The following is a 26,602-nucleotide window of genomic DNA, read 5'->3' on the forward strand; positions in this document are numbered from 1 at the left end:
TCAAAACAATTTCATTGATGTCTTTATGTCCTGGTTTCTGAGACTATAAATTATAGGGTTGAACAGAGGAGTAAAAACAGTGTGTAGTAAGGAAACAATCTTATTCATGAGCATTGACGCTCCTTTAGATGGGATCATATATTTAGCTGTTAATGTCCCATAAAATGCCCCCACAACAGTAAGATGAGAACTGCAGGTAGAAAAGGCTTTGTGTTTGCCAGTGGTAGATGGTATCTTCATTATAGTGCTGAAGATATGCACATAGGATACAATGATAAAACTACAGGGAATAATAAATAATGGCAAAGCAAAGAGAAAGACTTCAAGTTCTACAGTAGAAGTGTCTGAGCAGGAAAGCTTCTGCAGAGGAAGAACGCTACAGTAGAAATGGTCAATGATATTGTCATGACAATAATCAAAGTTTCCTATAGGGACAACTGCTGACAAATTGACAGTAAAACCCATCAACCATGGTCCTACTGAAAGATATATCTGGTACTTCATATCCATGATACTGGAATACCTTAGGGGGTTGCAGATGGCCAAGTATCTATCATAGGACATCACTGACAGAAGAAAACATTCAGTAATGATTGTGCCACTATAGAAGTATAATTGAGAGATGCATTCAAAAAAAGTAATTATTTTCCCTCCCAGAAGAATGGCATTGAGCATGTTGGGGACAATGGTTGTAGAAATGACAAGATCACAGGAGGAAAGATGACAGAGGAAGTAATACATGGGGGTCTGTAGCCGGACATTGGTGGAAATTAGGATGATGATGAGAAGGTTTCCCACAACTGTTAAAAAAAAGATGGTCAAGAAAAGAATGAAGAGTAGAATACTGAAGCTGTGGAGGTTTCCGAAACCCAATAGAATGAATTCGGTCACTCTTGTTTGGTTCATTGTAGACACTTGATTATAAAGACCTTTAGTTTGAAACATAAAAGGGAAGTTCAATCTAGTTTGAGTAAAGACACAAGGGGAACATTTATTATCTGTTTATCAGGGTTTTTTTGACAATCCCAAAACTTGCAAAACAGTTTTTAAGAGGGTGGGTGAGGAGCATCCTGAAGATCATGGATGTTACATCCCAATACATTTAATACTGATTATACCACAAAACAGGCCTATGTAACCTTTCAAATCTTCCTAAGCTTTTAACTGGAGTAAATTTTTCTGGTACATCCTGAGACGTAGTACACTTTGCAATTTGATACAAGCAAAACACAGATGTATATCTTCTATACTGTACAAAACATTGTCTGAGAATTGGTCACTTTGTATCCTGTTGAAGTTTTCATCAGGTCCATAAACTGTAGCTAGTAAAGGTGGTCATGATTAACAATTACACTCAGGGTCGGACCGATGTAGTTGTTGATGATGACCATCATCATGATCATGACCGCCTATTAGCCCCGCCCCGCTGACTATGGTGGGACTCAAACTCTATCTGTGTCCGGACAGCTAGAGTTGAATAACAGGATGGTGCATATTGCTATTAGCTCTCTGCATCATTACTGTTCTCCTGTAGGTGTGAGGGAGGCAGAGGCGGAGTGAAGATGCCATCATCTGCCGGCATCAGTATGAGGAGAGCTGCTGGGGAAAGGGGACAGGAGAGTAAGCGTGTTTATTTATTTTAAATTCATTTGAAACATGAAAAACAGGACAAGGAGGTGGGCCACAATATGGGGAGTATAAGAGAGGGTCCACAATATGGAGGGAGGCATAAGAGGAGGTGGGCAATATGGAGGGATATGAGAGAGGGCCCACAATATGTGAGGGTACAAAAGGGAACCCACAATATGGTGGGATATGAGAGGGGGCCCATAATTTACGGGGATATGAGAGGGAGCCTACATAATGGGGGGATGTGAGAGAGGGCCCACATTATAGGGGGATATGAGAGGGGGCCCACATTATGCAATGGATATAAGAGGGGGCTCACATTATGGTGGTATCAGAAGATCCAAAATATGGGTCAAATGAGAGGGGGCTACATTATAAGGGAGAGATGAGATGGGACACAATATTAGGAGCAGATGAGAGGCCACAATATGAAAATTAGTTGAGGGGCCAAAATATGTAGAGATGAGGAACCACAGTATGAGGAGGAAATGAGAGGACACAATATCAAGGGGAGATGAGAGAAGTAACAATATGAGGAGGAAATGAGAGTCCATAATATAAGGTGGAGATAAGAGGTGGACACAATATGAGCGGGAGATGAGAGGAGGCCACAATATGAGGCGGAGATGAGGGGGCACAAAATGAAAGGGAGATGAGGAACCACAATATGAGGGGGAGATCAGAGGCCACAATATGAAGGGGGGGGGTGAGAGAGGTCACAGCATGAGTGGGAGAGGAGAGGTCACAATATGAGGGAACAGTGAAAGGAGGCCACAATATGAGGGGGAATGAGTGGAGGCCACAATATGAGGGGGGAATGAGAGAGGTCACGGCATGAGTGGGAGAGGAGAGGTCACAATATGAGGGAACAGTGAAAGGAGGCCACAATATGAGGGGAACTGAGAAGAGCCACAATATTGAGGGGAATTACAGTGGCCACAATATGAGGGGAGATTAGAGAAGCCACAATATGGGGGGGATGAGTTAAGAGAATGCACAAAATGAGGGGAAGATGAGAGGGGCCATAATATGAGGAGGAGATAAGAAGTCACAATAACAGGGTTAGATGAGGGGCCACAATATGAAAGGGAGATCAGGATACACAATATGAGGAGGAGATGAGGGCATACACTATGAGGGGGAGATGAGGGGCCACAATTTGAGGAGGAAGTAAGAAGTCACAATATGAGGAGAAGATGAGAGGAGGCCACAGTATGAGGAGGTGATGAGAGGATCCACAAAATAAGGGAGAGATGAGGGGCCACACTATGAGGTGGAGGTAAGAGGTCACAATATGAGAGGGCGATGAGAAGCTACAATATGAGGGGAGATGAAAGGTGACAATATGAGGGGAGAATGAGAGAAGGCCACAATATGAAGGGAGAATGAGAGGAGGCCACAATATGAGGGGGGAATGAGAGAGGTCACAATATCAGGGGAGAATGACTGGGGCAACAACATGAGGGGGATATGAGAGAAGCCACAATATGAGGGGGAAATGAGAGAAGCTACAATGTGAGCAGGAGAGGAGGCCACAATATGAGGAGGGGGATGAGAGGAGGCCACAATATGAAGGAGAGATGAGGGGCCACAATATGAGGGGGAGATTAGGAACTACAATATGAGGGAGAGATTAGAGATCAAAATATGAGGCAGGAATGGGCAGAGGCCACAATATAAGGGGGAATGAGAGATGTCACAACATGAGGGGAAGATGAGGGGCCACAATATGAGGGGGAGATGAGGGTACATATTATTAGGGGGAGATGAGGGGCCACAATATGAGGGGAGATGAGGGGCCACAATATGAGGGGAGATTAGAGGGGCCACAATATGAGGAGGACATGAGAGAAGCAACAATATGAGAAGGATATGAAGCTATAATGTAAGCAGGAGAGGAGACCACAATATGAGGAGGGGGATGAGAGGTGGCCACAATATGAGAGGGAGATGAGGGACTACAATATGAGGGGGTTAAGAGGTTAAAATATGAGGGGCAAATGAGAGAGGTCACAATATGAGAGGGAGGTGAGGTGTCACAATATGAGGCGGGAATGAAGAAGCCACAAAATGAGGAAGAAATGAGAGAAGCCACAATATAAAGGGGAAATGAGAGAAGCCACAATATAAGGAGGAGATGAGGGGAGGCCACAATATAAGGAGGAGATGAGAGGAGGCCATAATATGTGGGGGAGATGAGAGGAGGCCACAATATGAGGGGGAGATATGAGGGGGAGATGAGGGACCAGAATATGAAGAGGAGATTAGGGGGTACAATATGAGGTGGGAATGAGAGGGGCCACAATATGAGGGGGTGATGAGAGAAGCCACAATATAAAGGTTAAATTAGATAATCCACAATATAAGGAGGAGATGAGAGGAGGCACAATATACGGGGGAGATGAGGCCACAATATGAGGGGGAGATAAGGGGCCGCGATATGAGTGGGAGATGGATGGTCACAATGTTAGGCGGGAATGAGAGGAGACCACAATATGAGGGGAATTGAGAGAGGTCACAATATCAGTTGGAGATGAGGGGCCACAATATGAGGGGAACATGAAAGGCAAGGAAATGAGTGGGAAGTGAGAGGTCACAAAATGTTGGGAACATGAGGGCCCACAATATGAGGGGAAAATCAGGGTCCACAATATGAGGGGGATTGAGAGGAGGCCACAATATGAGGGGTAATGAGAGGGGCCTTATAAGAGGCAGAGATGATTGATCACATTATGTGTTTGCTTGTGTTTTAAAATAAATTGCAAAACGCATCTCAAAATACATGCATGTTTTTACTATCATTAATACGGATGTGTTTTGTGATACATTTTACCTCATGCTTTTGCTATGCCTTTCAAAACGCAATGAAAACACATTCTATATATGTAGCATTTACATGTAAAGGTAGGTGGGTCCCCAGGATCGATTTCATTGGTTTTATAGGCTCCCCAGTCCGCCCCTGAATACACTTAAGGACACTGTTATCTGTCTCAAGCCCCTTTATTATGGGGCCAGAAAGCGATGTGTGCACACCCCTTACACCTATATGAATTTTGTAGCTTGAAGCATCGTGAGATGACTTTGTGGAATTGTGTCCAGGCTTGACAATGAAAGGTCAGCAGATCATATTCACAGCTAAATAAACACACCTCTATATTTATGTCTGCATATATTCTATTCACTGGTATCAAGATGCAAAGAGCTGGCTAGGTGGGGAGATTTGGCACATACCTTTCAAAAACATGTTCCAGACAACCCAGTCAAAGGCCTCCGTCACACAGAAATTCTTGGTCTCTAGAAACGGACCCAAAGGCTGCTCAGATTCCACCCACTGAGCACATTGGTACCGTATGTAGCTGGACAAAGTAAAAATCCTGTGCAGTTGTGCAAGCACAGCCAGTGCTTCAAGATTGCAGCTGTGGTTATAAACAAGGAGAACCCTGGCTTTAACTGTGTACTGATGGTTATGTTGCATATGTACAAGTGGAAAATAACCTACACAATTTATGGTTACAGGAAGAGATTGCACTATAAAGGTCTCATTTTGGGTGGTCTCGCTGAAATTGTATATACCACTGTGCATCATAAATTACCAATACAGAAACCAACTACTACATTCAGACAGTAACTAATAAAGACCCTAATCTAATCAATAAATAATAATTCAGTACCCAGAACTGACCATAAATACATACAAGAAATAATATAGACCCTAGGGCAGACAATAATAATGGAGACCCCCAGAGCAGATACTAATAATGGAGACCCCAGAGCATAATAATAAAGCACATAGCCAACATGAATTATGGAGACCACCCAGAGCAGATAATAATAATGGAGACACTTTTTTTCCACTCATAATAGAGACCCTAGGGCAGATAATAATATTGGAGAACCCATTGCAGATGATAATAATATTGGAGACCCAACAGCAGATGATAATAACATTGGAGACCCCGAAGCACAAAAAAAGTATTCCCCTCTGTTCTGAGTGAAGTTGGTCCCCCCACCTTATTCAAATCAAACAAAATTGGTGTCAAACGTTTGTGCTACGTTTGTGCTGGTTTGTGCAGCAGAAATTTTCATTTGTGCCGCTATCATATTTAATATATTAATACTTTTTTGCAGAGGTCTTCAGAGTTCATTTCTTCCAAAGTACAATGTGTTTTCTAGCTCCCCCTGGTGATCAAGCCAGGGAAGTGTCACTAGGTTTGCTTTTTACCAGTTCATCCTAAACACCTCAAACACCTGAACATACCTTAAAAATGATAGCATCATAAATTAAAATTTTTGCTGCACAAACCAGCACAAATGAAGCACTAACGTTTGGCACCAGTTTTGTTTGATTCGGTTAATGTGGGGGGGCTGGTTGAAGTTTTGAACTTTAATTTTTTGTTCATATATTCAAAACAAAAACAGCACAAACAAACATTTGAGCAGCACAACCCAGCACAAATGTAGCAGAATTGTACGATTTGTTTGATTTGGGCAATGTGGGGGGGGGCTGGTTGACCTCTAATGACCTCTGGAAACATTCATAAAAATTTTAAAAACGATAGCGGCACAAATGAAGATTTCTGCTGCACAAACCAGCACAAACGACATAGCACAAACGTTTACACCAATTTTGTTTGATTTGAACAAGGTGGGGGGCCAACTTCACTCAGGTATCTGTTTTCCTCTCTGTGCCACTTTCAACATTCTTCTCAGATCTTTGTGCCACTCTGCACTACATTGTAATGCTTATTGTATGCGCAGGATTCAGGAACTTGAGCAGGATGACACCCAGAGCAGGAGAGGACATAGGATGGTGTGTACTTACTGTACTTTACTTACTTTCAAGTACTTACTGTACCTGGGTACTCTCATGCTGCTCTGTTTTGGTGCCTGATGCTGGTAGCATTTGCCAACATGAATAACCAGAGCAAAGTGCCAGGAGAGGATCTGTATGTGTGAATCTATCCGGGTCCTGCACCAACTAGTGTCTTTATTGGTTATGGGATATTTGGTAAAATCACACATGTATATACCATCCGGGAAGGAGGGGGCACATCAATGGTTTATTTTTCTAGACAGGAAAAATAATATTTCCATTGTGCACAGCAGTAAATGAACATATATGATGGAATATTGAAATATCAAAATGTTTGTAAAAAAACAGAAAAAAGGGTAATGTGCAAAGACCAGACATTATAAAACTATTAATGATCATATAGGGATGTATCAGTCAGATGAAGCTCAATAACCTCATATGAATCCAGCATTTATCTGCAGTAAAACCCTGTAGTACTATGCAGATGCCCATTTGCTACACTGCCAATAACCAGAGCTGAACATCCTGTCCATGTAAACTCTTTGATGTCACATTAAATGTTGAGCCCCTGTTCCTTATTCACCACCCATCCCCACAGTATGCTTTCTGAGTTCTAGTAAGTCGTCAGGGGCATAACAATGACCCCCTAAGTAGGACCTTTCCTGCATAATACACTACAGTGTAAAAGAAAGTAAAGGGAATAAAAAAAAGTTATATTTGTTAAATTAGCAAATAAGGAAAAAAGGGAAGAAGCATCAATCTCTCAAATTAGGGGACTTTGCTGCTTATTAAGATTGTAGAGCACTGCAAACACATCTTAAGAGTTGGAAAACATAATCTAGGTCAATGAGATCCCAAAACTGCCTCTTGTTAAGGGCATGCCATGGTCTCACTTTCCACTTAAATAATTAAAGTAGTTTTACTATGTCAGCAAATAAAGAATCATTACTTACATATTACATTGTATGAGAAACCATGCAGACTGCATAAGACAAAAGAGCAACAAATGTATGTAAAAAATATTGCAAGTATACATTTTTCTATACATGTTGCAAAAGTGTTGCTTGTTAAAAGTGTAAAATGTACTCTAGATCAATGTGCTCCCAATCCTGCCTCTACTGAAAGTGATATTACCGTTTTGTCATTCTGTACATACTACAATGTATAAGCAAACTGACTGAAAAAGACAAAAGGGCAACAAATTGATTAAAGAAACATTGCTTAAAAATGCTACAAAAGTGTTCTTATCCTTTAAAAAAGAGAACATTATGAAAGACTGGCAGGTCTGCTGACAAAACCTCAGGAATAAATATACATAAGAAATTACAAATCTATAAAGAATGATGTCTAGTACTTACCCTCTGACTGCAGGTCACAGCAGCAGCACATTATCAGTGGTATCACCTTTTATGTGTTCTTGCTTTGTGCTGGGAGTATCAGGGGAGAGTTTCTATTCTCATTGACCTAAAACTTCCCTGGAAACTTTAAGCAAACTTTAGAAGTTTATATTGACATTTAATACTGTACATTAAATAATGCAAGAAACTTTTGTGGACATTTAAAACATCACATGAAATGGAAAATGTCATTTCCACCAGACTTATAGGGGCACATTTACTTACCCGTCTGGAGCAGTTCACAAAAAAGCACATTGTCCGACGATCATGCACTCTGCCGCGATTCACTAAGATGTGTCGCTTGCCCACTCAGGTCCGACAGAGTTCACCTTCTTCTTCCTGGTGCATGTAAGTGCATTGTCTTGCGACACAATTTGAATGCTAGATCCTGCACTCCGAATCAGTTGGAGCGTCCGACGGCCGCCCCCCCCCCCAATTTCGGTAACAAAAACCGACAAAAAACCGATCATGTGCGACACAATCCCCTGTTAAATATCTGTCACAGACGCACAAAACCCGAAAACGTTGGAAAATCCGCCGAGATTGCAGCTGTGGATCCTTAGTAAATAAGCCCCATAGCGTACTTTGACCTGTTGAGCCTTTGCCTGTGAATATGTTGCCCCTCTGAATGTAATGTGTAGCACAATAATGTATGTTGTGCCTATAAGAATGGAAGCCACAGGATAGGGATTTACAGTGACAAATTAGGTGTGGATGACGCCGTGCTCTTTTTACTACACAAACCCAATCCCAATTAGATCAGATTGACACTATAGTTAAAATATTAAAATATTTATTGAATTATGGAAAAATACAACTAGAGATGGGCGAATTTGTTGACATTCGATTTGACCCGATTCGCCAAATTTTTTCAAAAATGTTTGTTTCGACCCGAATCAAATCATGACGAATCACGTTAAAAAACAGGTATTTCCTGGCTGCAGAGAGCCTGTAGGGTGTTGTAGAATGTTGTGCCTTGCTCAAATATGCATAGGGAGTGTGGTTGGTCTTCAAATGGGGCTCATTTACTAAAGGTCCGTAGGACGCATTTTTGTCGGGTTTTCCAACGATTTCCATTTTGCAGTGAATTGCCCAGGGATTTTGGCGCATGCGATCGGATTTTGGTGCATCGGCGCCGGCTTGCATGCAACAGAAATCGACAACCTGACGGATTCGGACAACACGCGAGATTTAACAAATAAAAATGTGTCGCAAGACACGCACTTACATGCACCGGGAAGAAGAAGGTGAACCCCGGCGGACCTCGGCGTGGAAGCGACGGATGCAGGAACTTGGGAGCACAAGCTTAGTGAATCGCGCCGGACCGGAATCCTCGTCGGACAACCCACCGCGGGATCGCGACAGGACCGGGTAAGTAAATCTGCCCCAAAGTTGTGTTTTAGTATGACACGCACATGACAGCCGCCACTCTTAGAATCGCTTCACTCTTCAATTCCATGGGCACTTACAGCGGCCAACTTCACCAAATAAGTGAAGCTGGAACGCAGCCTGACAAGGTAACGTCTGTGCCAGCTTGAAAGGACTGAGCTGAGGACCAAGATCCCACTGTAACATCAAGGAGTGCAATCTTTTTACACTGACATTAGATGATTCCGTAGATTACGACAGAACCTGTTCTGTTAAATGCAGATACATGTAGAAACCCCCCAAAAGAGTGCAGAGGATGTCAGTAGTAATTTTGCACTAACGTCACTGATCATTTTGCCCTTCTTTACATCCGTCAGTGTCCGCTTTCAATCGGTCAATAATCCATCTGTATTGCTAAAGCCAAAAAACAAACAGGAGTTGATCCAGAACAGAGATGACCAATAAATGGGATATTTGCATGTCCTCTGTGTTCTGTATCCACTCCTGCTTTTGGCTTTCAATCCTGAAGCTTTTCATTACTTCTGAAGGATAAAATGAAGGAGAAAACCAAACATAGTGGCAACGTCATAGAGTGGTGGAGGGTGAAAACAGCTTTATGGAAATCACAAAGGGACACATTTACTTACCCGGTTCAGTCGCGATCCAGCGGCGGGTTCTCCGACGCTGATTCGGGTCCGGACGGGATTCACTAAGGTAGTGCGCCCGATGTCCACCAGGTGTCTCTGCTGCGCTGAAGTCCACTGGAGTTCGTCGGAGTTCACAATCCTATCCTGGGTGCAGGTAAGAGTGTGTCAAGCGACACATTTTTTTTTTCGGGTTTCCCGACGGCCACGCCCCCCGATTTCTGTCGCATGCATGCCGATGCACCAAAAACCTGGGGCAATTCAGGGAAAGACGGCGCAAATTGGTAATATTCGGGTAACCCGACGAAAAATAGTGATTCAGGCCCTTAGTAAATGACCCCCATAGTGTTCCAGGGAGACAGTGGTCAGTTGGCAGCAGCATGAAAGTTTGAAATGAATGTGAAGTTGAAATTGTTAATTTAAATTTGAAGATTAAAGACGCCACATGCATCATCCATTACAATTTCCCTGAAAATATTATGTCTTTGCCAAAAAAGAATTTCAAAGGTGGCAGTGGCAAGTAGCAGCAGCACCAGCATGATGTTAGAGAGTGGCACGATGACAAATTCTTTAGGTGGCAGCAACATAGTAAGCCACAGTGTGGCACAATGTTAGAGCGTGGAGGCGGCAGTGGCAGCAGCAGCAGGAGGTCAGAGAGTGGCACAATAACAAATTCTGGAGGTGGTAGCAACATGGTAAGCCACAGTGTGGCACAATGTTAGAGCGTGGAGGCGGCAGTGGCAGCAGCAGCAGGAGGTCAGAGAGTGGCACAATGACAAATTCTGGAAGTGGCAGCAACATGGTAGGCCACAGTGTGGCACAATGTTAGAGCGCGGAGGAGGCAGTGACAGCAGCAGCAGCAGGAGGTCAGAGAGTGGCACAATGACAAATTCTGGAAGTGGCAGCAACATGGTAGGCCACAGTGTGGCAAAATGTTAGAGCGTGGAGGCGGCAGTGGCAGCAGCAGGAGGTCAGAGAGTGGCACAATGACATATTCTGGAGGTGGCAGCAACATGGTAGGCCACAGTGTGGCACAATGATAGAGCAAGGAGGTACCAGCAGCAGCAGGAGGTCAGAAAATGGTACAATGACAGAGTTTGCAGGTGGGTGACAATTTCAGTCCCTGGTAAAGATGGTGGGAGGCCGATGGATTAACTGGCAGCAGATGTGTAGCATTAGGCTAGTGGCAGCATCATAATAGTGGCTGAGGCAAGTAGTTAGAATCCAGACTCATTTCTCAATATTTGGGGGAGGCGTCATGGCTGATCCAATCTGATGAATAAGGCATTGATGTGTTGAAATCCTGGCCGATCCACACCTGATTCATCTTGACAAAGGACAGTCTGTCCATATTACGGGTTCTCCTTGGGGTAACGATGGTCCCCGCCGCACTGAACACCAGCTCTGATGCCACACTACTGGCCAGGCAGGACAGCTTCTCTAATGCAAACTCTGCAAGTTGCAGCCACACTTCAAGTTTGGCTGCCCAGTAGTCCAGGGGATACTCTACCTGGGGTGGTAGAGTGCTGTCCAAGTAGGCCACCACCTACTGGCACCGGATCTGCTCCATGTCCTGCTGCTGCTGCTGATGGCGGCTACCTTCCTCACTAGATGGGTGAAGGAAGCTGCTCATTAAGGACTCCAGACGTAAGCTGCTGCTGATGGAGCTGCTATTGCTCCTACCCCCCTCAATCTTCCCACAGCAGCCGTGGCAGTAGTACATGAGCGATGACTGCCAGGAATCCCCTAGTCAGACCTGACAGAAGATGGACAATGGCGCACATAGGCATCGGCCAAAAGTCTATACAATATATCTCTATAGTATGCCAGTCATTCCTCCTGCTTGGCAGATGGAAAAAAGGCACCCATTTTTGACTGGCAGCGAGGGTCCAAGAGGGTGGAGAGCCAAAAGTCATCCCTATGCCGGATGTTGACTATTAGGCTGTCACTAGTTAGGCAAAGAAGCAGGCTGTGGGACATCTGCACAAGTGACTCTGAGGGACTCCCGGACTCCATCTCCACTGTATACTGCCACGGTGCTTCTGGGTCATCTGCCTCGTCTTCTACCTCCTCCAGATGCTCCTGCTCCTCCTCTCCTGTCACCTGAGTAGCAAAGCCACTAATTTCACCAGACTATGCTTATGCTCCAATGTCCTGCTCCTCCTCCTCCAGTTCAGCCCCCACCGGACTCATGTGGCCATGAGATGTAGTCGCCACTTCTCCAGTGCCCTGACCAGACAGATTTTGCAGCATCTGTTCCAGGACATGAAGCAGTGGAATGACGTTATTCATCCCGCAGTCCTGGCGACTGACAAATAATGTGGCCTCTTCAAAGAGTCTGAGCAAACGGCAGGTGTCACGCATGAGCTGCCAGTGTTACACAGGGGAGTACTCCTGTCGGCTTGCATCATCAAAAAATAATTAATGGCTTTTCTCTGTTCATACAGACAGTCTAATATTTGGAGGCTGGAATTCCAACGGGTAGAAACATTGCATATCAGCCTGTGCTGGGGGTAGCCGTTCTGCCGCTGCAACTTGAGGAGGGTGTGCTTGGTTTTGTAAGAATGGCTGAAGTGTGTGCACAGTGTTCTGGCCATTTTTAGAATGTCTTAGAATGTCAGGAACCTGTTGACAATAGAGATGAGCGAACATACTCTGTTTCTGGCCAGCAAAAATCTAAACGCAGCGAGATGACATTCTCTTGAGCGGGCGAAATACTGAGCACTGAGCAGTTTCGGGTATGCTAATGCTCGAACGAGCATTAGCTCGGACGAGTATTTCGCCCGCTCGATAAAATGTCATCTCGCTGAGTTTAGATTTTTGCAGGCCAGAAACAGAGCCAATCACAAGCCAGGAGACTCTGCAGTACACCCAGCATCACGTGGTACACTTACATGTCGATAGTAGTGGTTGGCTGGCCTGATCAGGTGACAAGACTGGCCCCTGCCCGCACTGCTCGGATCATTCTCTGTCTGGATGCCGTTAGGGAGAGAGCTGCTGCTGGTCAGGGATAGCGTTAGGGTGTAGACTATTAGGCAGGAGTGATTCTACAAGAACCTTACTGTTAGGCAGGAGTGATTCTCCAAGAACCTTACTGTTAGGCAGGAGTGATTCTCCAAGAACCCAACAGCCCTTGTTAGGGCTACATTAGCGTTTTTCAAAAGTTAAAGTCACAGCACAAAATCCTTTTGTGTGCTGTCAGTGAAGGTTAGAAACTAGCCATAGCAATCATCTTCTGTGGTTGCTGTCTGATTTCTTCTGCACGTTTTGTTCTATAAAAAAAAACACAAAAAAAACAAAAAAACACAAAAAAAAGTTTAAAAAAAATTACAGTTTATATTTTTCTGTTTTGTCTATTTAATAGACTTTAATTTTGAAAATGTTGAACCCGAGGGCTAGGGGTAGAGGAGGAGGGCGTTGGTGTCCAATTACTGCAGGGATCAAAGGCCGTGGACCTGGGCGGGGTGAGACACCACCTGCTGATGAGGGAGCAGGGGAACGCCGAAGAGCTACATTCCCTAGCTTCATGTCTCAAGTTACTGGGACTTGTGGTAGAGCACTGTTGAGGCCAGAACAGTGCAAACAGGTGATGTCGTGGATTGCGGACAATGCTTCTAGCCATTTGTCCACCAGTCAGTCTTCCACGCAGTCCACCCATGTTACCCAAGTGAGCACTCCTCCAGCTCCTCCACCTCAACCTCCTTCCCCCCAGTCTGCCACCTCCCAGGAAAATTTGGCATTTGAGACGGCATACTCTGAGGAACTGTTTTCTGGACCCTTCCCAGAGTCACAAACCACTTGTCAGGTTGCTGCTGAGCTCTTTCCCGTTGCCCAGGTTTTCCCCCGGTCGCAGTCTGTGGGTCATGATGACCTTCTTGACGTAGTGGAAGAAGTGTGTAAAGAGGTGTCGGACGATGAGGAGACACGGTTGTCAGACAGTGGTTAAGTTGTCAGGGCAGGAAGTTTGAGGGGGGAGCAGACTGAGGGATTGGAGGATGATGAGGTGACAGACCCAAGCTGGGTTGATAGGCCGGGTGAAGACAGTGCTTGTGAGATGGAGGCGAGTCCTATACCAGAACAGGTTGGAAGAGGCAGTGGTGGGGCCAGAGCTGGTGCATCGGCGCCAAATATTTCACGTAGTGAAGCTCCCGTGCAGAGGGATGACCGACGGACTGTGGTGTGAAACCTGTGCCACACCAGGATCAGCAGGGGTTCCACCACTACTAGCTTAACCACCACCAGTATGCGCAGGCATATGATTGCTAAAAAACCCCACTCAATGGAACCAAGGCCGTTCACCTCCGGCCAGGCCCACCACTGCTCCTTCCCCTGTGTCATTTGCTGCCTCTGCTAGTCAGCCCCCTGCCCAGGACCCCGGCACAAACACCTCCCGCACGAAAACCACACCTTTGCCTCCACGATCCTCCACAGTGTCCACCAATGTCTCCATGTGCAGGTGTCTATACCACAGACACTGGAGCGCAAGAGGAAATACAGTTCCACCCACCCACACAATCCCAAGCCCTCAACATCCACATCTCCAAATTACTCAGCCTGGAGATGCTGCCCTATAGGCTAGTAGAGACCAAGGCCTTTCACAACCTCATGGTGGTGGCCGCCCCTCGGTATTCGGTCCCCAGCCGCCACCACTTTTCCTGATGTGCCATCCCAGCCCTGCACCAGCACGTGTCAGACAACATCATCCGTGCCCTGACCAACGCCGCTTCTGACAAGGTCCACCTAACCACGGACACGAGGACGAGTGCTGCCGGGAAGGGCCACTATATATCGCTGACGGCACATTGGGTTAACTTGGTGGAGGCAGGGACCGAGTCTGACCCTGGGGCTGCTCATATACTGCCGACGCCGAGGATTGCGGGGCCTACCTCGGTCAGGGTCTCTCAGGCCTACTATGCCTCCTCCTCCTCCCACCCCTCCTCCACCTCCTCCTCCGAATTACCATCCGCGGGCATGGCGCCATCAGTCAGTAGCTCTAGGCACAGCAGCAGTGCCGTCGCTAAGCGACAGCAGGTGGTGCTCAAACTGCTGAGCCTAGGCGATAAAAGGCACACCGCCCAAGAGCTATTACAGGCATCATGGCGCAGACCGATCTGTGGCTGGCACCGCTGAACCTGAAGCTAGGCATGGTTGTGTGTGACAACGGCCGTAACCTGGTGGCGGCTCTGCAACTTGGCAGACTGACACATGTGCCATGCCTGGCCCATGTGTTAAATCTCATAGTTCAGCGGTTCCTAAAGACTCTCAGGGTGGTTTCCAACTGCCCGCTCACCGACTGTTGAGCGACGTGCCCACGAGGTGGAATTCAACATTAACCATGTTATCCAGAGTTTACCAGCAGTGCAGAGCGATTGTAGACTGCCAGATCTCAACTTCCACCAGAACTGCTAGTCAGGTCAGTCAGCTTCCTCAAGTCTACAATGAGGAATGGACGTGGATGTCTGATATCTGTCAGGTGCTGAGTAACTTTGAGGAGTCAACACAGATGGTCAGTGGTGATGCCGCCATCATCAGCCTCACCATCCCGCTGCTTGGCCTGTTGAAAAACTCTCTGGTCAGCATGAAGTCGGAAGCATTGCGCTCGTCACAAGAGACAGGGGAAGAAGATTCCCTTGTTGATAGCCAAAGCACCCTCCGGTCTGTTTCTCAGCGCGTATCAGAGGAGGTGGAGGAGGACGAGGAGGAAGAGCAGGAGAATGTTGGCGAGACAGAAGAGGGGACCATTGCTCAGTCGTTAACTGTTCAGCGTGTATGGGCAGAAGAAGAGGAGTTGGAGGAGGAGGAAATGGAGAGTCAGGCCAGTGAGAGGAGTGAATTCTTGCGCGTTGGGACTCTGGCGCATATGGCAGATTTCATGCTAGGCTGCCTATCCCGTGACCCAAGTGTTCAAAGAATTTATTCCAGCAACGACTGCTGGGTATTCACTCTCCTGGACCCACGGTACAAGCAAAATCTTTCCACTCTCATCCCTGTAGAGGAAAGGAGTGTGAGAGTGCATGAATACCAGCAGGCCCTGGTGCACAAGCTCAAACAGTATTTCCCTTCTGACAGCGCGAGCGGCAGAGGGCGTACTTCTGCGAAACAAGTAGCGAGGGAGAGTAGGCGAGCAGGCAGCTTGTCCAGCTCTGGCAGGGGTAGGGGCTTTGCAAGGCCTTTGTAAGTTTTATGTCACCCCAGCAAGACACTGTCACCTGTCCCCAGTCTCCGCAGAGTAGGGGTGATCTTTACAGAAAGATGGTAAGGGAGTATGTAGCTGACCATACCATTGTCCTAAATGATCACACAGCTCCCTACAACTACTGGGTTTCAAAGCTGGAAATGTAGCCCGAACTGGCGCTGTACGCCTTGGAGGTTCTTGCCTGCCCTGCCGCCAGCGTGTTGTCACAGCGGATTTTCAGTGCAGCTGGTGGCATCATCACTGATAAGCGTACACGCCTGTCGACTGACAGCGCTGACAGGCTGACGCTTATCAAGATGAATTTCTGGATTTCTCATGATTTCCATTCTCCACCAGGTGAAAGCAGCTCAACCTGAATAATTCTCATGTATGCACTCCTCCTCATTCTCCTCCTTCTCCTCCTCTTTGTATACTGAAGCAGAGACAACTGGCTATTTTTTGCCAGGGCCAACTGGCTCTAGCTATAGTACTCTATCTATTTAATTTTTCTGGAGGGCCACCTACCCGGTCCTCTGTTTTAAACAATTTTTGGGAGTACCACATGCAGGCAATCTATGTATTTAATTTTTCTGGAGGGCCACCTCTGTTTTGAAAACTTTTTTGGACTGCCACATACCCGGTCCTCTTTTTTAAACAATTTTTGGGAGTGCCACATGCAGGCACTCTATGTATTTAATTTTTCTGGAGGGCTCCTCTGTTTTGAAAACTTTTTTGGACTTCCACATACAGGCACTCTATCTATTTAATTTTTCTGGAGGGCCACCTACTCGCTCCTCTGTTTTGAAAACTGTTTTGGACTGCCACATACAGGTACTCTATCTATTTAATTTTTCTGGAGGGCCACCTACCTGCTCCTCTGATTTGAAAACTTTTTTGGACTGCCACATACAGGCACTATCCAAATGTAATTGTCTCCATAGCAGCCTCCACACATCGTATTTATAGCAGCCTTCACACTTCTTCTTTATAGCTGCCTCCACACGTTGTCTCTATTGCTGCCTCCACACGTTGTCTCCACTGCTACCTACACACATCGTCTCCATTGCTATCTCCACACGTCGTCTCCAAGCTGCCTCCAAAAGTCGTCCACATAGCTACCTTCATACATCGTCCCCTTAGCAAACGAGCTGTGTCCGGCAAAATTTTGGGTTGTTTTAACGGCTTCCACATCAAACTTGTTAACTTTGTCGCCAATTTGTTATCCACAAAATATACTGACAAACTTTTATCAATGACCGATATTATTTCAGCGCTACTTGCGCATCTGTTTACGTTCCCCTCCCCCGCCATAACCAGGCCAATTACTTATAAGAACAGTACTACACTTGATCTTATACAAAAGGTTTTTAGAAATGCTGTTTGTAGCCCCCGCCTGCTTTGAAAATGATAATTTTTTCAAAGTAAACGCTTCTGGCCCCCAGGCCCATTTTGGGTGGGGAGGAGCCGAGAGGCAGGGGCTTGGACAGGCGAAAGCTCGCCTGTCAGCGGACCGCCAGCTCCATCACAAGATCCAACTAACATCGTTTTAACTGCAGCACCTTTAATCTACTACTACCTTACTGCCTCCATACATCGTCCCCTTAGCAAACAAGCTATGTCAGGCAGAATTTTCGGGTGTTTCACCAGATACATAATGGAAATCGGCCCACCTGTCGTCGCCATGCTGGAGACCTGAAGTTTCAATCATAGCAGCGCAATATGGATGCCCCATACTGTCGCTCTTAATCATGGAACCATTTCCGAAAAAATTAAAAAAATTGAACCGCTATGCTATTCCATTATTCCTAGATGAAATATTCAAACGACCCCGCCTGCTTTGAAAATTATAATTTTTTCAAAGTAAACGCTTCTGGCCCCCAGGCCCATTTTGGGTGGGGAGGAGCCGAGAGGCAGGGGCTTGGACAGGCGAAAGCTCGCCTGGCAGCGGACCACCAGCTTCATCACAAGATCCAACTAACATAGTTTGAACTGCAGCAACCTTCAACCCACAACCTATAACCTTTTACTTCTAAGATCTATCTGTTCACTCCTCTTTTCTCACCTCCTTACGTTCACCTAGGGTGCCATAATCATCCCCATTGTCTCCACATGCCGTCTCCATAGCTGCCTCCACACGTTGTCTCCATAACAGCCTCCACACATCGTCTCCATAGCTGCCTCCACACGTTGTCTCCATAGCTGCCTCCAAAAGTCGTCTCCATAGCTGTCCCCTTAGCAAACGAGCTGTGTCAGGCTCATTTTTCGGGTGTCTCACCAGATACGTTATGGAACTTGGTCACTATGTCGCCACCATGCTGTGTTATCGACTAAATATACCGTCAACCTTTTGTTCACATAGGAAGTCATTTCAGCGCTTCTTGCTCACCTCTTTTGGTTCCTCTCTGCCGCCATAACCAGGCCACTCGGTCACTCTGTCATCGCCATGCTGTTGTCCATAATTTTGGCATAATGGTGCGATTAGGCAGCCTCAGAGGCATCCATGCATGCTGCCCCTGCTGTTTCCTGTCCATTTCACCTCCACGATCCTCCACAGTGTCCACCAATGTCTCCATGTGCAGCGTTCAACTGTCTATACCCCAGATGCTGGAGCGCAAGAGGAAATACAGCACATCGTCCCCTTAGCAAAGAGCTGTGTCAGGCTACATTTTCGGGTGTTTTACCGGCTGTGATGTTCTGGTGTTTTTTATGGGTCCCTCATTTTGAAAATGGATGCAAAGCTGTATGACTGAGTCCATGCCCCCCCCCACATGCTCCCACACGTCGTCTCCATAGCATCCTCCACACGCCGTCTCCATAGCTGCCTCCACACGTTGTCTTCATAGCAGCCTCCACACTTCGTCTCCACAGCGGCTTCCCCCCTTGTCTCCATAGCTGCCACCACACGTTGTCTCCATAGCACCCTCCACATGTTGTCTCCATAGCTGCCTCCAAAAATCGTCTCCATAGCTGCCTCCACATGTCGTCCCCTTAGCAAACAAGCTGTGTCAGGCTCATTTTTCGGGTGTTTCACCAGATACGTTATGGAACTCGGTCACTCTGTCGCCCCCATGCTGTGTTATCGACTAAATATACCGTCAACCTTTTGTTCATATAGGAAATCATTTCAGCGCTTCTTGCTCACCTCCTTTGGATCCTCTTTGCCGCCATAACCAGGCCAAATACTGATACGTACAGTGCTACACGTTATCCTCGCCAAAAGGAATTTTTTTAATTGGTTTGAAGCCTGAGTCCATTTGGGGTATGTCGCCATGCCACTCTCTAGCCTGCCGCTGCTGGCGCTGCCTCCGCATGCCGTCCCCTATAGTGTCAGGGTCAATTATTGTGTGTTTTAGATGCTATCTCGCCTCACTCGATCACTCTGTCATCACCATGCTGTTGCCCATAATTTTGGCATAATGGTGCGATTAGGTAGCGTCAGATGCATCCATGCATGCTGCCCCTGCTGTTTCCTGTCCATTTCCGTGTTGTTTCCATCATTTTCTGAGGTTTCCAGGTGTTTGTCCAAGCTTACCTGTGCAGGGCCTTGGTCCCCTTGAAAAATGCTCGAGTCTCCCATTGACTTCAATGGGGTTCGTTATTCGAAACGAACACTCGAGCATTGGAAAAAGTTCGACTCGAGTAACGAGCACTCAAGCATTTTAGTGCTCGCTCATCTTTAGTTGACAACTAGATTGAACACGTGCGCCATGCAGTGTGCATGGACCATCCCTCCTCGGTGCAGCGCGGACACCATGTTCCTCCCATGTCTGTCACCATGGTTCCGATTTGCAGTTGTCGGGGAGAAAGCCACACATTGATTTCTTCTTGCATGACGCAGAGCAGTTCCTCCCGAGTGTGACTTTATTCGCCCCGGCAAACGAGGTGTAGAACAGCGTGACCGTAGTTACAGCTGCACAAGTCCACGCTGCCATGCACGTTGGAAGAAACTGGCCCACCTTCTGTTCTACATATTTGTGAAGGGCTGGTACTGCCTTTTTGGAAAAGAAATATTCGGCTTGGAATTCTCCACCTTAGTTTGGCACAAGCCATTAGTTCTCTGAAGGGTGCAGAGTCCACAACTTGGAAAGCGAGGGACTGCAGTACCAATAACTTTGACAGGAGCATGATCAGCTTCTGCACCTTAGGATGGCTAGATGCAAACAGTTGTCTCTTTGTAATCACCTCGCTCAACGACTTCTGGCGCCATGAGTAGCGAGGAGCAGGAGCATCTGGTTCGGGAGATGATGTCAAAGACAAACAGCTCCCTTCAGCCGAGGTGCTGGAGCCTTGACTGGCTGAAATGGCATGTGTGCCACTAGGTGCTGCTGCTGTTGCTGTGGCGGCAGGATGGACCACATCTGAGACCGGTTTCTCCCAGGCCATTGGATGGTGATGGTGCATGTGTTGACGCTGGGCCGTGTTGCCAACGTTAGCTCCTTTGCCACGCTTCACTTTTTGCTTGCAGATTTACACACGCTCGGCTCCTCTGGTGTCTTAACAAAAAAGTGCCACACCGCCGAGAAGGTGATTTTACCGCCAACACTCTGCACTGAGTGACTACTACCGCCGCTGCCTCGCTGAGCCCCTGCTTACTTGGATGTGCGACTCAGTATTTGTACCCCGGGCCGTTTGGCTCCCATCCTCGCACTGCTGCCACCCTGCTGACTCACGGCCACAGTAGCTACTTGCTGCCTGCTCCGCTGCCTGACGTGCAAGCTGACAATCTCTTCGCCTGACGATGATGAATCCCTTGCTATATCCGGCTCCCAAGTGCGATTGGCTACATCATCATCAATTTGTGTTTCCCTGTCACTGCTATTCTCCTCAACGGTCTCAATAAGCACAGTCTGCCTACTTGCAAGTGCAACATAACCTCCCATGCCACTCTCCACATCTCTACTTTCCCTCCTACTGCACAAGGCAGCGGATGTCTGCCCCTCCTCTTCACTGCCAAGCAGCTGCTGACTGTCCCCAAACAGTTTGTCCTCGCGGCGCTGAGCCCAGACCAGCTAGTAGATCTCTGGCTGAGGGAAATGAACAGGAGAGAGGCTGGTTGAGGACAGCTGAGGGCCGCTGACCTGGTCCTGGGCCATGCCAACTAAATGTTGTATCTGACAAACCCATAGACTTTTGGCTGGGGTTGTTAGATGTTATGTGTGAGGAATTGGATGACCTAGTCAACCAATCAACACACTGCCGCAATATAACAACGGCAGTTCTGGCCTCACAGAGTCACCCCTGCTGCGACATCCCGTTACTGTGCTGCCACCTCTGCCTGCTCCACCTGCCACCTTTCTGTCTGACATAGTGGTTAATTAACTATGTGGATTTGACACGTATTCCTTGCTCTCACCATTAGCAACAAAAAACTATTGAAATTTGCGTTATACAGATGCCCCAAAACGAACACCCTAATATAGGAGCAGAAATCACTACAGAAGCTGTGTGGATTTGACACAGATTTCTTCCTATTCACTTCAGTAACAAAATAGAACTGCTATTTGGAATATACAGATCCCCCTAAACGCACACCCTGGGATAGGAGCAGAAATCACTACAGAAACTTTGTGGATCTGACACAGATTTCTTCCTGTTTGCTTCAGTGACAAAAAAGAACTGCTATTTTGGGTATACAGATCCCCCAAAACGCACACCCTGGGTGAGGTGCAGAAATCACTACAGAAGCAATGTGGATCTGACACAGATTTCTTCCTATTCTCTTCAGTAACAAAAAAGAACTGCTATTTGGGGTACACAGATTCCCCAAAACGCACATCCTGAGATTGGAGCAGAAATCACTACAGCACAGTACAGTACAACCAGCTAGACGCTACAGACAGCACATGAAGTGTGAAATGGCGCGATTGGCAATGGCTACCTGTTTTTATAAGGCTTCGTGACATCACATAAGCCTGCCGGTCGCTCATTGGCTTACAGGTCTGCATATGTCATCGAGGGTGTTCCTTTTGTCCTTCCCTTTCTCTGTCCTATGCAACACATTATGCCCGCACCCATTTAGCTAAAAAAGATGAAAAAAAATTTTGTTCCATAAAGTTGTATTGTACATATTGAGGCACATTTACTTACCCGATCCGGGCGGTCCGACGAAGATAAAGTCCGGCGCGATTCACCAACATTGTGCGCCTGATTTCCTACATCTGTCGCTTTCCCGCCGAGGTCCGCCGGAGTTCACCTTCTTCTTCCCGGTGCTTATAAGTGCGTGTCTTGCGACACAATTTTCGTTATTAAATCCTGGGCGTTGTTCGAATCTGTCGGATAGTCAGGCGGCTTGCTGCCTGATTTGTGTCGCGTGAAAGCCAGCGCCAATGCGCCAAAATCCGATCGTGTGCACCAAAAAACCCTGTTAAATGCGGCGCTAATCGGAAATCATCTGGAAAACCGACAAAAATGTGGACCGCGGACCCTTAGTAAATGAGCCCCATTATCCTCAACCGCTCTGGGGGCGGACATTATTGTTGTTTTATTTGTGTGTCTAGATTAATTGTATCTGTTCTAAGAAGTCTTCAATATTTTTTGGACTATAAGGCGCACCGGAGTATAAGGCACACCATGAATAAATGCTTGCTAAAACATCTAGGTTCATATATAAGGCGCACCTGATTATAAGGATGAATGACCAGCAGGTGGCAGACCTGTGCACAGTTCAAGGCAGCTGTTGTGTGTAAGTATTGTTCATATATAAGGCGCACTGGACTATAAGGCGCACCTTTGATTTCTGAGAAAATCAAAGGATTTTTTGTGCGCCTTATAGTCCGAAAAATACGGTATTTTCCGAACCCGGTGATACTCAACTATTAACTGTCCTTGGTTTAAGCACTTTATTAATTGACTGAATGAAAATGATTTCTCAAGTTATTTTAGGGCTTTTTTATTTCAGTAACAAAAATTGGTTTATAACTTTTGTATTTATTGTTTTCAATTGAAAAAAGGTGATTATTAAAAATAGGTGCATTATTATCTGTATTTATAGAGATGGTCCTAACACCCAAATTAGTACCAACCTAGCATACAACATATTACTTCTCTAGTGATGAGTGAACCTGATTTACACATTTCCTATCCATACAAAATTTGGGCAAGTTCAGCTGAAGCAGCCAATCAAGCATCTTGCAGTCCCTTACCAACCATAATCATGTCTACTGTAGGCATACCTGTGATTTATCAGGCTGGGCACGTGACTGCAGTATAAAAGCAGTGTCACATCTCCAGATGCCATTACACACAAGACAGCTAGGGAGAGGTGCTTGATTGTAAAGTTGCTCCAGTCAATGAATAGCGCGCACAGTAAAACATGAATCATAAAAGTGCTCTACTCAGTTAATGGTGCGCATTAATACACTTGACGTTCCTGTATGCATATTGACCAAGTAAAAAAGGTTATTATGTTGTTAAGGTTCGACAATATAAGCAGAAACCTAAAATCGTGCTATTAAAAACTACATTTCACTCCCCAAAAAGACAAGACCACATACACCTATAGTGACAGAAAAAATTAAAAGTTAAAACTTCTAGGAGGAAATGATGGGAAAAAAAAGAAAAATTGCCTGGGCATTAACATGGAAACAGGTGCGGAGATAAGGATCTAGTAGTAATGACTAACAATGTCACACACCACAAATATTCTGCTCTTAAGAAAATGTATTTACGTATAATAAAGTATTTTGTATTTCAACACTAAATACAGCCCCGCCTTTAGATATAAGATTTATATGATATTTTCTTCTTTTCTTAATTAAATAAATATTTATTAAACGTTCATATATTACAAACAGGTATAGAAGCAATACCATCGAACAGCAAATGTTTTACAATGTTGTTATTGTAAAAAGTACATCAATACAAAAACATTCCATATTATATAATCCACACCCCACCCCTTAAGAAGAGCTGACTGTCAGATACCAATCTAAAAGAGGTAAAAAGTAAAATTAGATAAATTTTAAAAAATGATGTAAAAAATAATAAAAAATGGACTAAAAAAAAATAAACTTATTTACTCACCCTCCGGTGGCCCTGATGCGCAGAGCTGCTCCCCCGATGTCATCGCGCTCCTCTTCTGGCTTCCCGGCTCCTCTTCTTGCTTCCGCACGGTCTTCTGTCCTTTTTAACATCGTGCGGCGCCTAGTATGACGTCAGCAGCGGCGCGTCATACTAGGCGCCGCACGGGAGAGAACAGTGGCGGCGCCCAACACGATGTTGAAGAAGACAGAAGAGGAGCCGCGATGACATCGGGGGAGCAGCGCTGCGCATCGGGGCCACCGGAGGGTGAGTAAGTAAGTTTTTTTTTTTTTTTAATTCTGGGCTGACTGTATACTACTGGGGGCAGTGCTGTATACTACTGGGGGCAGTGCTGTATACTACTGGGGGCAGTGCTGTATAATACTGGGGGTATGCTTTATACTACTAGGGGGCAGGCTGGGGTGGCTGTATACTACTGGGGGCAGGCTGGGGTGGCTGTATACTACTGGGGGCAGGCTGGGGTGGCTGTATACTACTGGGGGCAGGCTGGGGTGGCTGTATACTACTAAGGGCAGGCTGGGGTGGCTGTATACTACTGGGGGCAGGCTGTATACTACTGGGGGCAAGATGTATATTATAGGGGGTTGGCTGGCTATATACTTGACTGGGTCTGTGACCAATGCATTTTCCACCCTCGGCTTATACTCGAGTCAATAGGTTTTCCCAGTTTTTGGTGGTAAAATTAGGGGTCTCGGCTTATACTTGGGTCGGCTTATACTCGAGTATATATGGTAACCATCCTAAAAATAGTAACCTATTTCGTAGGTCCCTTTCCTCCCTGTTAATTTTGTGCCAGTGAGTGCAAATAATCTGAATCTGTCCTAAAGCATCTTGTACATTCTGTGTTATCCCTTTATTTGTGAGTAATCCATTTTTGTAAGTTATCTTCCAAGTTTCCTCATTTACGACTCCCAGATCACCTTCCCACTTTTGTTTTTGCAGGAAAGTTATGATATTCCTTTATTATCAGGAGTCTTTTACATATATTAGAAATTGCTTTTTTTACCTTCCCCACAATCTTAACCTTTCTACACATTTGTGGATCTCTAAACCAAGTCTTTCTTTACCCACCTTTTGTATAAAATTATATAGCTGATAAATCCTAAAAACCCCTATACCCTGTAACTGTGGGATGTGATTCAGAAACTCTTGGGAAGCGTTACCCTCACTGTCAATTATCTGATAAATATATCTAATCCCTAATTTTTCCCAAGAGCATCTATCAGTTATTGTGTTAAAGTCTACATCATTTCTGTTGTTCCAATTTGGAATAAAATAATGTATGCCTTCTATTTTGAAGCAATTTTTTAAGTGATCCAGGTTCTATTCATCGATATACAACTGTGAAAACGTGCATGATGCCCCCTAACTAACAAACCACTTTCTAATAGCTCCCATATTGATTTAAAGTTCCTATATGTAAGACACAGCAGTTTCTTATAAGCTAAACACTTCCCCCTCATAGCAAAATAAGACAATTGCGCAGATATAAAATATAAGAAATATCTAGGATCCCTAATCCACCTTTTTTGACAGAATTATACATGAAAGACTATTTTTATCTAGTAATCTTACCCCCCTAAATCAGATCTCAATATCCCTTCTATGCTCTTAAATATTTTGGCCAAACAGGGCACACACTAAGTGGGTACAGTAACTGAGTCAATCATATTAATAAGTCAATAAGGGCATATTAGTCGAGTCCCTCACTCTTTGTATTTTTTTCCCAATAAAGGAAGATTGTTCAGCTCCACAAATCGACATCTGATGCCAATTGGATTCCAAGATATCTAAAATATTCTCCCCTTATTAAAATTTTAAGGGTGCCCCCTACCTGTGCCACTTTCTCATATAGAAGCAAACAGATTGATTTATCTCTGTTTATAGCTAAACCTGAATTAGCTCTGAACTCCATTGCCAATTCCATAACTCTGGGCACAGAGAGAGGGGAATCCCTTATAAAAAAACAGGATATGTTATCTCCTTTCCCGTCGCTCCCACCACCACCAATCCCCACCAAAACCCTTGCAAAAATTTCCAGTGGCTCAATGAAGATGACGAAGAGCAGCAACGAAAAGGTGCACCACTATCATGTCCCTCTTGAAAGTGGGAATACCTGTGACTGTGCCAATTTCTGCACCCAAGCAATAGGATATTGATACATTGCCTTAACTAATCGAACAAACTTATCTCCAAGGCCAAATCTTAGCATTACTGACCATGAGAATCTCCACTCCTTCCTGTCAAAGGCTTTAACAGCGTCCAGTGCCACGATGGAGAGGTCGGAACCTTCACCCAATTGAATATCCAACACTTGTAGTAAGTAGTTCTATAAGATATCCATGGGTCTTTGTCTTTCTTTGGAATGACAATAATAACTGCCTCTTCCACTGATTTTGTTATGTAACCTACTTCCTCCATTTTGCTTATCACCCCAGCCAGAAATGGTACCAAAACTTTGGCATACTATTTATAAAACTTCTATGTAAGACCACCTGGGCTGAGAGCTGTGTCCCTAGAAGATTGTAGAAGCCTG

General features: G+C 45.6%; 1 protein-coding gene across 1 annotated transcript; it reads right to left on the reverse strand.

The window, feature by feature from the left end:
- On the reverse strand, nt 1-26,487 carry LOC140065984 (olfactory receptor 5G9-like). The gene is made up of 4 exons (XM_072113547.1): nt 26,479-26,487; nt 26,286-26,395; nt 4,861-5,045; nt 1-929 (listed from the first exon to the last, which is right to left on the reverse strand). Exons 1-4 carry the CDS (start codon nt 26,485-26,487, stop codon nt 1-3), a joined length of 1,233 nt encoding a protein of 410 aa, XP_071969648.1.
- Between the last annotated feature and the right edge of the window lie 115 nt (nt 26,488-26,602).

Source organism: Engystomops pustulosus, chromosome 6, assembly GCF_040894005.1.
Source record: "Engystomops pustulosus chromosome 6, aEngPut4.maternal, whole genome shotgun sequence".
Classification (NCBI taxonomy): Eukaryota; Metazoa; Chordata; class Amphibia; order Anura; family Leptodactylidae; genus Engystomops; species Engystomops pustulosus.